Below are 15219 nucleotides of genomic sequence, written 5' to 3' on the forward strand. Positions count from 1 at the left end.
GCAGCAACCTCTTCAAAATAACAAATATTTGACCAAGTTAAAATACACAGTGTTAAAACAGTCCATCTTCTGCACTTCCTGACTTAAGCAACAAACTTGGTCAAGAAATGTTGCAACTAAAGCAGTAATTCTAGGTTAGATCAGAGATGAGATTATGCAGCACACTGACACTATAAAAAAAAAAAAAAGATGTGCTTACAGAAAAATACACACTGCTTTAGGAACTTTCACTAATGCATTTAGTTATTCATTCTGTTCATTATTCAAGAATCATTCGTTCTTGAAAACTGTTTAACTTCTTTCAAGAATCAAATAGCAAAAAATACTTCTCCTAAGTGTACTTGCTTTATGTCTTCTACTGTAACATATTTTATAAGACTTTTCTAACCATAGTTTTGATAACTCACGATGCAGCCTAAATGTAAAGGAGTAACAACACAATACTGCACAAGAGTACATTCCTACAGCAATGCTAGGAAGTAACTTTGTAAAAAATAAGCTCATGTTCCACTCCATTACTTATCAAGACGTGCCTAATTGTTTGCAATTACCATTCTGGGCACCAACCTAAGGCTTTCAAAATTTTCAGCCAGTTACTCAGAAGCTGGAATACAGACACATCTGAAAAGTTCAACAGGTACCTGGGAACATGTGGGAAATCCACCAAGCAGCACACTCCCTCCCTGCAACCCAAAGACCCTCAGCTATATACACACTGTTCGTGAATACGTGCTGCATGCTTCCCAGTACATTTCATAGTACAAATAGTACAGGTTTTTCCAGCAACTACGGTATCTAAACTCCCACTGCCTAGTAACTAAGAATTTACTTAGTCTACATGAACCACCTAAGAGATGGTCTGGGAAAATACTCCTAGGTCTCAACTTAGACTGTACGAAGTTAACACACAGCTTTTAGAAACACTGGAATCCTCCTGAACTGGGATTTAAATCAGGAGTTTCTACAAGCACACTGACCTTCTTAGTCCTGCAATTACACATGCTAAGAGTGACTCCTGGAAAACTCTCTATTCGTAAAGACCTATCTCTACTACAATTATAATGGCATTGCACCTTTCATTTCTATGACAGTTCAAAACTTTTGAAGTTCTTTTAAATCATAATTTAATGTAATGGTTTTATTCTAATGCTGGCTTTTAAGAAAACAAATTAACAACATGCATAAAACTCAGAGAAGCCCCACATTTCACAGTTAACATCACTAGGAAATAATCAACTGTCAGCATGTGATGAAAGCTACAAAAACCAGTCTCCAAATTGTTTCTATAAAAACACAGTGTGACAGGCAAACTTAACTCTATAGAGTACCTTTCTCTTAATGTCTTCCACAGGTGCTACCACTTATCTCCACATTGTAATAGAAATACTATGATAATTCATCTGCCAACATTTTAAAGGGCGTGTCACCTTACTGATACGAGAGGCAAATCTACATGTCATGGCAACTGCAACACAAGGAGCTGTATGGGACTTTGTGCATGACAGCACTTCCACCATCGCTTTTACTCAAATTGCTGCAAGGCCATCAGGCTGAAAGAGGTCACTGGGCAGAGGACAGAACTGAGCAAAACCGAAGGGAGAGACTATCTGGAAGTCATAATCAGTACAGAGGGATCAGAGACAGAAGGTAATTCAGCTAAGAGAAGAAATAGCCTGGTATTTGAAAAGGATCTAGAATTTAAGAGATTTCTCTCCTAATATATCACAATCCATCAGTGTTTTGTAAAAAGGTAAAGAAACATTGCCCCTAAAAAACAGGGTATTGATACAAGAATCTGCACGAGGCAGCCACCTCAGCTATAACCACAAACTGAATAATCTCTCCTTTTAAAATTACCTCCTTAGAAGACACAGAAAACTGCAGCTTAAAGGCTGTTTCAGCCACTCCATAGGCATCCGCTATAAAGTCCACCAACTCTATCTCCATACACTGCAACGTGAATTCCAACTCTCTCTACTGGACTTTAAAGTCTTTCCTCCACATTCTACTCTAGCTACATTTGAAAGGTTTTACGTGGACATTACTTTTACCACTCAGTTACTGCCCTCAGAGGGCATTGTACAAACACTGGTGTGCAGTGCCTAATGAAGCACACATACATACATGAAAGATATGTTGGAAATTTTTTTCTCAGTTGAATACCATTTTCTAGTAAAGCATGTATTTCCTATTCAGAAGGCAGAGCCTGCTAATAATCAAACTTTCCTCCATCTTTTCTTCCACCCTCTTCCTTTCCAGAGCCAATAATGCTTACTTATTTCATCATTCATCGGTGTGAAACTAATGGTCTGACAAGTTACGTTCAGTTTCAGTACCAGTATCAAGCTATGCAGGCACATTTTCTAGGACACGTGTGGAGATGCACCAGAGCAGCAAATTCTCCTGACCCACAAGGCTACATATCAAACTTCATACACCTGAATGCCACAAAACACATACTGCCCACCTCAGAAAACCACAAAGAAGTGATTTTTGAGACAGCTACACAGCAACAGCTCCCATGCTGGGGTGTCACTGCTTTAGCTTTGCTGCAGAATGAGACATCCAGACAAGACCAGCCGTCCTTCCTGGCCTGCTTCCTCCCTCCCACTGCCAAGGCTGAATTTACCTCGCATCCCTGCACCATGGCAATTTCACTCTGTGTCACACAAAGAAGCCACACCTGAATTGCATGAAGAGTCACAGGCTGACTATATCTGCCATGAAGGCTTGATTCTCACTTAAATAACAGGATTCAGACTACAGTTAGGAATTTCTAACCATCACACATACCAAACATGTTTGATACACCATTCGGAAAGCTATCCTATAGCTGAATAAACAGCTTTGAGATGCATTACTTTGAAACAACATTATTTTGAAATGCTTCTGAAAGCAACTACAAACCATTTCTTCTATTGTAGAAGCTCCTTCTTCATCTCAGCACCTTTAAACGTTTACATGCCACATGTACATGTGTACCAATACAGAGTATCACCAAAATAATACCCACTAATCCTTAGAAGCACATAAATACAACAGGAAAACATTTCTCTCCACAGCATTTTAAGAGTTCCAGCATAGACGGTCCAAAGTCCCTCATATGGCCCTGTATTTAAACGCCACTAAAGCAGTACAGGTCACCATGCACTTCCCTTACAACAAACTTATTCTTCCGGTTTATTATGCATTAACAATCTGGTGAAATAAGACATCAATAATAAACCTTTAATTAATTTTTAATGCCAGAATCAGCATTTCAGATTCAAATTACCTCCGTTCCAAGGAAAAACTCAAATATACAAGCAGAATGACTTAGTACTTATCTAAAGCAACTACAAGTTGTCAAATTGACAACATAAAAATTTCATTTTCACTACTCAAACACAGCCATCCTCCAAACCTGCTGTCCCAGTTTCGTTCACTGAGGACTTTTTTTTTTTTTAAACAACCAGTGTATTTAACAACCCGCCTGAATTAAAGAAAAAAAACAACACCAAAACACACGTATTCAAATGCAGCAGGGCCTGCCTAAATAAAATTTTGTGTGGCTTTACCTGCATCGCAAGGCTCCCTGCGAGGGCCTGGCAGCGGCACCAGGACGCGGACCCGGGGAGCACTTGGCACCCGGCGCGGCGGCGGCCGTTCCCCGCAGGCCCGGCCCGGTCGCCCCCGCAGAGGATGGGGCTCTCGGCGGCCGCCTCACGAGAAGGGGCGGACGCAGCGCCGGCTCCGGAGGCCGCGGAACAGCCGCCAGCGGTACCCCCAGCCCCTCCGGCGAGCAGCTTCAGCCCGCCCGGGGGGACCCCCCCTACGGCCACGGAGGGCGGCGTGAGCGCCCGAAACCCCCCTGAGGGGAACCCCCCTCTCCCTCCAGGCCCCGCGGCCCGAGGTGCCCCCGTACCCACGCAGCGCGGGGAGCGGGGCTGCCGACCCCACGCCAGCAGAAGGACTATCCTCCCCGCGGCGCCCCCAGCCCACCCCGCCGGCCGCCTCCGGCCCCCCGCTGCCCGCCTCAGCCCCGGCCCTGCCCGCTCACCCCGCGTCCCGGCCGCCGCCGCCGCCTCTCGCTCTCGCCCGCCCGCACGCAGCCGCCCCGGCGCTGCCGACGCAGGCAACATGGCTGATGCGAGAGTCCGCGCCACGTCAAGGGGCAGAGAGCGGGGGGCGGGCTGAGCGCCACCGCCCCCCCGCGCACCCCCAGCCCTCGGCCCGCGGTCCTGCCCGGCGCGGCGGAGGGTCCTGCTGTCAGACACCCCACAGCGCTGACCTTGGCTTCGCCGCCCGGGCGGCCCCTGCGCGGGTGTTTGCTTCCCTGTCCGGCGTTCACCTTCCCCCAGAGCGCGTTCGCCTCAGCCTCGCCCCCCGAACCGCTCCGGGAGGGAGGGCATCCCGGCCGCCGCTGGCCTTCTCTACCCCTCGGCTGCGCCGGTGCCCGCACTTACCGGAGCCGCCGCCGCCCGTGGACTCACGGCTCCGGTGGGCTTTGTTCGCTGCTGGCGAGGGGACGTTTCGGGGAAATCCTCGGGACCGAGCCAGCCCGGCTTCTGGGAGCCCTCGCGTTCACCGCGCTTGTTGCCCGTCCTCCACCACACGTCGTTATGGCAACTCCTTAATCTGGAAGATTGTTTACGTGGTTCTTTGGCCTGCCTGGGAAAAATATTGAAATTGTATTCCTAGTGGGTTTTAGCCCAAGATAATACTTCATCTGATATTAATACATATTTAGAAATACAACACATTTATTTACTATCCGCACAATAATTTACACATAGCCATAACTGTACAGTTTTGTTCAGGTTTTTTTTTTTGTGTGGTCACCTTTTCTTTTTTTCCCCCAAACCCAAGTTACAGTGATGCTTAGGTTTCACGGCACCTCAGAATCGTTTTAAACAAGCCTGCCACAAAAGGCTAAACCTGTCACTTCTGCCTTTCCCGAGATAACCTCAGTGCCACCAACCCGGACATGGAGGTGGCCTGAAAAATATTCTACGGAGTACCACGTCCTCCTTCACTGCAACTCTGGAAACATGCCATGACCACCAACCAAATATAAATGACTAAAACATTCTTATCCTCTCTTCTTATGCGTGAAATGCAATTACAATAGAATTTCTATGTCATTACTATCTAGTATTGTTTGCCAGTCTTCAGTCTAAAAACCAGCTGGTAAACAACAGTAGAACTTAAAGGGAAGGGTTTCAAATTTCCACATCCACAAATCTCACTGCCAGTTGTGGGAGTATTAAGCAGGAGCTTGCCAAGTACATGTACTCCTTGCTTAGTAAAAAAACAAAACAAAAAATAAAAATAAATCCATAAACCAAAACCTACAACAGGGCAAACTTCAACAGATGCACAGAAAGCCATTCGGTGTTGCCATTTTAAACGTACTCAAATACTCTGTGAAACCTTTTCAGACAGTTACACTGAAAAGAGGCAAGTCCCAAAGTCAACTACGGGACGAACTTTATAGACAAAAAGAGAAAAAGAGGCAACTGATACTCAAATACACTTAAAAAGGGGAGAAGGAAGAACAGCAAAGTATACTATTCTGAAATTTCACTACAGATAAAAAATACACAGCATTTTTAATCAGACATTAACACAATTAATTTAATTACATAATGACTCGATCCCATGCTCTAAACTTCCAGAATTGTCTTCCAGCTGTTAAGATGGCAAAAAGTACAGAGAAAAGTAAGGAGAAGCAAAAAAAAAAAAAAAAGAACAGAAAATAGGATCCTAACACGTTAAATACTCATAATTAGAAAATAATTTATTATCTCCCAATATTAGAATGTACAGTGAAATCACTTAATTGTTCTTAACGCAGAGTCAGCAGTGCGTATTCAGTGACAGCAACTCACCCTTTCTTCGGAAAAGTACTTTTACATAAAGCCTAGGTAGCTGAGGAGAAAGAATATTCATTTCCAGCTTCTTTTTCCTTTTCCTCCACTGATTTCCTCCACATATTTGCTAGCCACTGCATCAACATTGCTGGTAAAACTTGTTAGGAACAATTTTATTATCCGTGGAAGGCTACCTGTAATAATTAAAAATATGTTACTTCATTTTAAAAGTATCAATGGAAAGTTCCAGATAAAGTAATCTAAAGAGTGTATGTTCAAAGTATATTTGTATTTGTGGATTCTCTTTCTTTTCACAGTTCTTGACTTCACAACAAGTAGGAAAAATAAGTCCTGAGTATTACCAAAGTATTAGAAGAGAACTTTTTTACAGCTGGACTCACCAAAGTTTTTGTCTTCATCATTGGTCAGCCTTTCCAGAGACATCGCTGTAGTTTTAGCTAAGCAGGTTTTATTTCTTGTGGTGACTGCATTTGTTGCATACTCAACTAGGACGTTAGATCCGGGTTTCAGAATTAAAACTCCCTGTTACACGTAGGTGGTTTTGGAAACACCTTAAAACAAACAAAGGCCGGGGAGAGGAGGAGTTTGGGTAGATGTTCGTTCAGAACTGCTAAACTACAGCAGGGAAAAAAAAGTGTTGCTTTTTTTGAACTTATGTCAGAAGTATTTAGAACTACTCCGATCTACCAGATGTGCTGTGGGGTACCACTGAACAGACTTCACATATAGCAAACCTGTAACACACAGATTGACATTTTGCTTACTAGGAATTTTGTAATACACAATGTAAACGATTCCAGCATCATCCGTCCACCTTTTGTCTTAACAGAGAAGCAACCCCCCTTTCTGCTATTGCTGCCTGCTTTTGATCCTGCCTGTGGATACTCCCACATAACAGTACTCGATAAACCCATACAGCAACAAGTAAAAAACTAGGTATTGGCCCTTCCAATATGAAAACTGTTTAAATTTATAGCAGTTAACTTTCACGTAACTGATGTCAGCTATAGATCTCAAAGCATTTCAAGGAAGAGACAAGTATTATTACTGGATGTCCACAGGTAAAATAGAAAATAGTACCAGATGAGTTTTGAAGAACTGCGTGCAAAAACCGTGGTGTATTAGAATAATGGCACAGGGCCTAATAAAACTGGTTGATTAAAGGTTTACACCAATTCACCACAGACACGGGCCCGGGCCGCCGAGCAGTAGATGGGCACAACCCCTTCCTGTGCCGCTCTAAGGCCAGATGTCCTTTGATCCCCTTCCCTGAGGGTGTCATAGCGGCGAAGGCCCCCGGAGCAGGCCGCCCCAGGCCCGCTGCTCCCTCACGGTACCGCCTGCGAGCGCAGCACCAGGGCGGGATAGGGGGGGCTGAGGCGCCTGTAGCGGCACCGCAGGCGCGGGGCGGGGCGGGGCGGGGCGGGGCGGGGCGGTGACGCCCCCCCGCCCCGCCCGGCCCCGCCGCCCCGCCCGGGCTCGCCGCTCTCGCGAGAGTAGTGCGCGCCGCCCCCCAGCACGCCTGCGCGGCCGGGCCGGCCCGGGGCCTGCTGAGGCGGCCGTCGCCGCCGCCGGGGGCAGGGCGGGTGACAGCGGTGCGGCCATGGAGCCGGGCTGGGAGGAGCTGATGCCGCGGCTGCTGCCCGTGGACGACTGTGACTTGGCTGAGGACTTCGACCCCACGGTGCCGCCCAGGACGCCGCAGGAGTACCTGAAGCGCGTCCAGTGAGTTGAGGGGCCGAGCACCCCAGGGCCGCGCTACCGGGAACCCGCCACCTGCCGCCAGAAGGGCGGTTCGCCCGCTGCGGCGGGATCCCGGCCGGCATCGGGGCTAAACCCGTGTGCTGCTCCTGAGGGGCCGCGTCGCGCCGGCGGGGCCCCGCGGCGGTGGGGGCCGAGGCCGCCCCGTTCCCCACGGGAGGATGCAGGGCCGGCCTGGGCTCCCCGCGCCGGCGGCCTCCGCCGGGGTCTCGCCACGGGGGACCCGGTGTGTCACTCCAGCCAGGCCTTCTGTAGGAACTGCCGGTGCAGTCAGCGTTCCCGTGACTGCAGCGCTCGGCGGGCGCTGTGCTTCACAGACAGCCGCCACGTAACCGCCGGTCAACACAAAGCAACCGTTTGATTTTTATTTTGTAGGATTGAAGCAGCCCGATGCCCAGATGTGGTCGTGGCACAAATAGACCCCAAAAAGTTAAGAAAGAAGCAGACAGTAAACGTTTCAGTAAGTCTGAGAGCTTTTACACGTTTTGTTTAGAGAGGAAGAAAGAAAATAAAGGGGAAAGGCGTTAAGATCTTAATGTTGGTACTAATTTTGGGGCGTGGTTGGCATAACTAAATACCACAGCTAGATTTTCAAAGCACCTACAGAACTACATTAAATGTATGGGTTTGAAGAAAGACCTGGTCAACTGCTGGCCAACAGCAGTCTAGATAACCAATTCAGATTGGTAACATCTGTACTATTTGACACACAGCAGACTATTTTACTGTCTGAGGAAGTCAAATGTTGCATTACGTTTTACAAACATTTAGTCCCAAAACCTGCATAAACTTTAGAATAAAGATACCTCCATACCAATACATTAAGTTAAATATATATCATGGATAAGAGTAGTAGTAAGTGCAGCTAAACTTTACTGAAGTTAGTGTCTAGTACCGTTTCTTCCTTTTGCTGGAATATTTTATCAGAATTTTTCTTGATTGCCTGAGCAGATTTCTCTGTTGTCATTGCCCTGCCAGCTTGGTTTTTAATCTACTTTAAAATAGTTCAAAAGACCAAGTCTGCGTTTCTCCAGTGAAAATTGTAATCTGAAATTCCACGACTAGTTCCTAGTACTGATATATGACCATGTAAATTCTGTAACCATTCTCTTAGATTTATCTCTTTGTAGTGGCATTTTTAAACATTTGTAGAAAGATTCTTTTTTCCTTGTGTTTTTTAATAACTTTCATGCTAATCTTTAAAGAGGTTATATCTACATAACTGTCAGAATTAATATCCTAAAAAGCATTTTTGTGGCCTTCTGTCTTCCTCAACTGTATTATCTCAGAAAGTAGAATGCTTAGGATTCGTAGCAGCTGTCCCATATAAGGAAACAGCACCCCACTTTTTATAAACAGGGAAATTAAGGCAGAACAATTGCTAAAAATATAACCTTAAATAATTCTTTGACAATGTATTTTGAATACTTGGTTCTCCTTCTTATTTGAGAAGGGTCAACAGTTGGTTCAGATGAAATTTCTTCTGTGTAAGTCAGTCTTGGATGTGGTCATGATATACCTTTCTTAAATAAAGATTTAAAGGCTGTTGTTTGCCTGATAGTAAACATTTACCGATTCCTTTATTCTTAAGGATTCTTCTTCTAAAGCTTTCTTTACATTATAATTATTGCCAGTGTTTTCTTAGATTTCTGGATGTCAGCCTGCTCCGGAAGGATATTCCCCAACACTCAAATGGCAGCAGCAGCAAGTAGCCAATTTCTCAGCCGTTCGTCAGGTACAAAATGGTGTGTGTGAGGGCATTTGCATTGTCTAGCTAGAACACATCTGTGCTTTATAGGGGACAACCTTGTATCTAGTATAGAAATGTTTTGACTTCATGTAGGACGGATGTTTGTAGGCATATGTTTTAAGTTCTTGAAAAAGAACTGCGTATATACTGCGTGGCTTTTAAACCTCTGATAAGACTCCTGAGAGTGTCATGCTTAGGAAAAAAGGTGTCTCAAACTTCAGCACTTAGATGAAATAATACAGAGTAGCTGAGGGAGGGAGGAAAAAAATCTCTGTGATCTTACGTAGTTACATTAAAACCTGGTGCTAGCAGGAATGTTCTGCAGAACTCAACATTAACTGGAAAACAAGTAGATTCTAACCCACCAGGATATTCATGTACATAGAACACGCTGTCCATTTAGAATACTGTTGGACAGTGGTGGCACCCATTATTAGCAGAAATAATGATTTGGTAAAACGTATTTGTAAGGTTATTGTGTTAGCACAGACTTAAATCTTTCCTACCGCATTTGCAGCCTACTCTTAAATAATAACAAAAACAGAGAACTGAGCTGGCTGTCTCTACAGTTTGAACAGGGTGAAAAGAAAAACCTAATGAAGATGTAGGTAGAGGTCATTTATGACTCCAGTACTGCGGAAGATGTGTTTACAACACATTGATAATTGCATTGTAGGAATACCTCAAGTAACTGAGTATAATGAACTGCACTGACGCTGCTGTAGCGTTGAACTTTGCGTGAGCTAGTTTACTGTACTTTTTTGAGGGAGCTAAATCAGTGAAGGTGGAGATCTGTACTACTGCATCTACATTGTAAACATCAGCTGAGCTCACCTCTATTTCTACAAGGTGTCACACTGCATACTGTGTATAAGGCATAATCTAAGGTTTTAGTAGAACTAAGGAAACTGACATCTAAAGTCACTGTACATCACTGTACAGATATTTCTTTTATACACAAGTCAGTTGTCCTCTCATCTGTACCAGTGAAGTACAAGAATATCCTAAAAATTATTTAAGAGAAGAGGAGAGCATCAGAAGTTACTTGATGCTAACATTGTCCATCAGCTGCTGTTAGTGGTCATTTTTATTGCTACGATAACATTTGGATTGGGGTGGGAATTTCTTCTGTTACAAAAATTGTATACCTCCAGACAGGAAACTGTCAAGCAGGCCAACTGGTCTTATATGGCATCCCTGTGAGGTAGAAGAAATATTCCAGGAAAGTACGCTTACCTTCTTTCTAGCAGTTCTGTAGACATCTGATACAGACACTGACCACCATTGGAACAGGATATTGGCTTTGAGTGTGGTTTTGGACTAATTTTTTTTTCCCTTAAGCGTGCTGTACCAAGACAAGTCTAGAAGACTATTAAAAGCTTACTACCTCAATTTAACTCTGTGTATTAGACTTTAAAATTCCTTTAGCTTTAACATTACTTCCAAAAACCCAGCATGAGCAACTTAGTATAAATGTAACTAAGAGGCATGGAAATATTTAGCCAGTTATGCCTCTACTGATTTATGGAACATCATAAAATATACCTTTATACATTTTAAGAATAATGCAGAGCAGTTATGGCTAGCATAAAATAACTGCAAAGTTAAACTTGTTGTGGCTTTGTTTTTATTACTCAGAGCCTGAACAAGCACAGAAATCACTGGCGGTCACAACATTTGGACAGCAACGTTACTATGGTGAGTAAAATTCGTAACAGTGCTGTGGGTTTTTTATCCCAGTCGTTAAATCTGTGGTTAATCTTGCTTTACAGTTGAGTGCAATAACTTGGTAATATTACCAAGTCTTTTTCTTCAGTGTCTTCAAGATAGCAATATTTCACAGTTTTTGTTCATTTTTATTTACTTCAGCCAAAATCAGAGGATGAAGAAGGCTGGAAGAAGTTCTGCCTGGGTGAAAGAGTATACTCAGAAATAGATGCACTATCTGATAATGAAACTCTAGGAATTGATTACATAAAGGTGAGTATAGGACTTCTGTCTAATTGTCAGCTGCTATTTTCAAGAGTAACTGCCAGAAACCATCTTACTGTTTATTACCAAATGGTGCTAAATAGAAAGTACGCTCTCTGGTGAGCCCACAAAGTCCTGTTTTTCTTCCCTTTTAATTGGAAGCTGAGCAGAGAACAAGTCTATCCCTTCAGTCAAAAAGTCAATCATCTGTTATCAGCTAAAGCGCACTACTTTTGTTGCTCACTGAACTGAAAGCTTTCTGCATTGTCTGCTTTAGTGTCACACAAATGTCTGAGCATCACATTAAAATGTTAGTACATCCTAAATTAGAACAAAAATGTTTATGATAACGTCTGCATTTTTCAACTAATTTTTTTTCAGGTGGGCTTTCCCCCTTTGCTAAGTATTGTAAGCAGAATGAATCAGGTAAGCTCATCTCTTAGAATTGCATAGTGATGTTGCATAAATCATTCTTTCTCATTGTCTGTTGCAGAAGTCTTACCTATTTTTCTGTGCAAGAGTAGGCAATTGTTTATTACAACAGCTATTCATTGTACACTTACAAGGAAAATATCGTTATCTGACCTTCAGCTACAAACAGGTTTACTAGTGAACATTTATCATGACTAGTTTTAAGAGTATTTTGTCCTTGTAATTTCTGTAGTTAACATTCAGCGTTTGAATTTTTGCTGAATGTTCCATTACGTGCTTGACAGTGTTTTTAAGTTTTCTCATTTAGTGTTTTAAGTGCAGACCTTCAGCTTGATCATGAACTCTTACGTACATTGCATAGCTAGAAGAATCACACTTACCTTTCCTTTACTACTATGTTTCCCATGAGTTACCTTTGTAGAGAAACAACACTCCTGTGTGATGCCTCTTTCCTAATCTGTAGCTACTTATCCATAACTTTTTCTTAACACAGAAAACTACTTCATTTTATATAAAGTTCTTTCCAGGAATTGGTGATTTAACACTCACTTTACCCTTACATGTAACTTCAACCTGGAATAAATGCCATATAGTATCACAGTGGAGTAGAAATACATGATGTGTACATTTTTAAAAAAATCACTTTGCTTTTTATGTAATATAATCCTTTGGGTAGAAGGACATCAAAACAAAACAATGCAGGTATCGTATTGTCTCTTTCTGTTCCTCTTTTGAAGGCAACAGTAACCAGTGTCTTAGAACACCTGATAAGCTGGTTTGGAGAGAAAAAATTTACTCCAGAACTGGTAATTTTTAATTTATTCTAACTACTTCCATAAAAATGCATTAAACAAGGGATAAATTGTTCATAGTTTTCTATGAAATTATTTTTGTTTCTAAAGAGGTTTTTTTGCAGGTATCACATTCAGTTACTCTCAAAAAGTTTATGATGCTAAAATTACTATTCACAGAACTTTTTGAAAGGCTAATTACCAAACATACAGATACAGACCTACCAAGTACTGACAAAACCCCCTACCCTTTTTATTGCTCCCTGCATGAACTTAAATGCAAGGTTAGATGAGTATCAGCACTGGGGAGAGAAGGGGGTCAGACTGCAGCAGCTTTGGTTCTGACTAGTTTAAGCTGTCAGGGTGCTGCACACCGTATTTACCAACACCTCTGATTTTATTCAGAGGTGCATGACAAGTGTGCTGGTGAAGACACATTTTATCTTCCATGTGTGGCACAGGCCAGAAAGCTTAGTTGCGTTAGTGTGGTCAGAAATCAAACTTAGTAAGAAACTCTGATTGGCAAGGTACGTTGGCGTGGAGTTTGGCCACAGCCAGATTGACTGGCTATGTAATGACGTCGTATCTACAAAAGACCTTGGTGGATGCATCCCATCTCATTCAGTACCACAAAGCAAAAGAGCAATGAACAATTACTTCCATAATACTAAACACAGCTTCGCTATTTTTGAGTCACTTAAAGGCCTTTCATGTTCTCTCCTTTTCTGTAGGACTGCTTTCTTTTTAACAGATAACGCTGCAGCGAATGTGCATGGCACATTGACTTTTTGTTTATTCCCATAATGCAAGCCACTAGACACTGGAATTAAATTATGAAGTTAGACTGGTAGCAGAAGTTACGCTCATAAGAATGCAGTAAAATTCAGTGAAGTAAAACGCAAAGCACATCTTTTCACAATGGTGCAAATCAAAGCTTTAAATTAACAGCATTAAATTAAAGCTTAAAATTAACAGCGTTAATTCCATAGAGATCTGACTTGATACATTCACTCCTCAGGAATGTTTTTCCCCAGTTTGTGAAGTTAAAAATTAATAGCTAAGTAATAATCTTCAGATACTACTAAAAATAATCCTTCCCCTCGGACTTGACTAGTGTAAGCTGTATTAATTTATGTCTTAGCCAGTATTCCAAGAAATATCAGGAAATCCAGGAGTACTGTTCACAAGAAGCTTATCTAGAGGCAAAAATTTTGCTGTGTAGTGTCTACTTTGGCTTTTGAACTTTCAATTCTGGCAGTAGCACTTAAATGCAGTTTTGTCTTGAGACCTACACTGTAGGCCTCCTCTATGTAACAAGAACTGCACGAAACTTCAAGGACATCTCACAAAACTTTATTTGAATCTACACAGGGTAGGTGGCTTTATGCACTGCTAGCATGCCTTGAAAAACCTTTGCTGCCTGAAGCTCACTCCCTTATTCGACAGCTGGCAAGACGATGCTCAGAAGTCAGAGTACTAGAGGTAAGACTGCGCAAAGGACTTGCTGAACTTAGCAAATTATTAGGGTGAGTTTTCATTTCTTGAAATCCTGGTAGGTAATTTTTCATGTCCTAAGTTTCCTCGAGAATGAAGGGAACACTACAAGCACATACCATGGCACCTAACAGCTTTTCTATTTGACACAGGTAACAAAAGAACTGTTCTAATACCTCTCTTTCAGGAGAACAAAAACGAAGAACAAATATCAGCTCTGAACTTGATAATCTGCTTAGTTAGCAGGTAATGCAACTTAAACACCTAAAACAGTCAAGTATGTCCAGAATAAATGTGTGATTACTCTTGTCCTAACCTAGATGCTTTCAAAGTGGAAGTCAAAGTACCCTGGGCCTATGTAACAAATACACTTAGCTAAAAGGACTTAAGCTTACTTTACTCTTAGGTTTATCTTACCTGTTTCCTCATGTGAGCCCCCTAAACTGCAAACCAGTAATTATAGATATAAACAGCAAAAGAAGAGCTGGAAAGCAAGGGGTCTAAAAGCTCAGGGCAAAGTAAGGAGTATGTTGTATTGGAGGTTTCGTACTGTCTTCCACTTCTCTCCACTAGGTACTTCGATCAGCGTGACCTGGCTGATGAACCTTCATAGACTGTTTTGAGAATATCAAGTAATTTGCATTGCCATAGTACAAACAGCATTGTCAGAGTTAACAGCAGGACGCTGCACTGTTCAGCCCTGAAGCACTATACAACTCCTTCGGAAGACCCTCACGATAATGCATTTGGGACAGCTGCGAGTAACTAGCTGAGCTTTAGCATGCAATTGTCAATGTCTCCGATACCATCATTGTAAAATGGTCAACGAAGTGTCTGGCATCATCTCTCAAGCTACTGTCTCTAAGCTGCATCTTGGAAATTTCTACCATCTGAGTAATCCTGTGGACACTGCTATTAGGTGAAATCTAAGGCTACATTACAAATTATTCTTTACCTAAACACACACCTAATGGAGGGCTTTTTTTAATAAAACTGAACCATTTAAAAAAGTGTTCTTAAACATGGTGGCTTTTCTCATTCTTTCTACTATTTAACAGCAGCCTTTACTATAGAAATCTATACAACCTAGGACTGAATGTGTTTTTTCAAGCTTTAGTTCCTGAGCTTAAGCACTGCTAAGCAGTTC

At 42.6% G+C, this 15219-nt stretch overlaps 2 protein-coding genes across 5 annotated transcripts in view; one reads left to right on the top strand and one right to left on the bottom strand.

The window, feature by feature from the left end:
• SEC23A (SEC23 homolog A, COPII coat complex component) overlaps nt 1–6029 on the bottom strand; it is a 30892-nt gene extending 24863 nt beyond the window's left edge. The window contains exons 1-2 of one of the 3 annotated variants that reach the window (XM_014284146.3): nt 5871–6029; nt 4446–4650 (exon numbers count right to left, since the gene is read on the bottom strand). The gene's annotated coding sequence lies outside the window, so the exon portion shown is untranslated. Of the gene's footprint in view, nt 1–4039; nt 4221–4270; nt 4396–4445; nt 4651–5870 lie in introns of those variants that run through there. The other 2 variants (XM_005444187.4, XM_055716361.1) reach the window with 2 other exon arrangements.
• A 1356-nt stretch (nt 6030–7385) lies between these two features.
• On the top strand, nt 7386–15093 carry GEMIN2 (gem nuclear organelle associated protein 2). Of its 2 annotated transcripts, XM_055715299.1 has the most exons (10): nt 7387–7598; nt 8010–8094; nt 9280–9369; nt 11023–11082; nt 11254–11364; nt 11737–11781; nt 12525–12593; nt 13950–14060; nt 14260–14318; nt 14646–15093. In XM_055715299.1, exons 1-10 carry the CDS (start codon nt 7477–7479, stop codon nt 14683–14685), a joined length of 792 nt encoding a protein of 263 aa, XP_055571274.1. In that variant the 5' UTR covers nt 7387–7476; the 3' UTR covers nt 14686–15093. The 2 variants fall into 2 exon arrangements, with proteins under 2 accessions (XP_055571275.1, XP_055571274.1); XM_055715300.1 differs by lacking the exon at nt 12525–12593 and having other exon boundaries at nt 7386–7598.
• Nucleotides 15094–15219: the final 126 nt, after the last annotated feature.

Source organism: Falco cherrug, chromosome 7, assembly GCF_023634085.1.
Source record: "Falco cherrug isolate bFalChe1 chromosome 7, bFalChe1.pri, whole genome shotgun sequence".
Lineage (NCBI taxonomy): Eukaryota > Metazoa > Chordata > Aves > Falconiformes > Falconidae > Falco > Falco cherrug.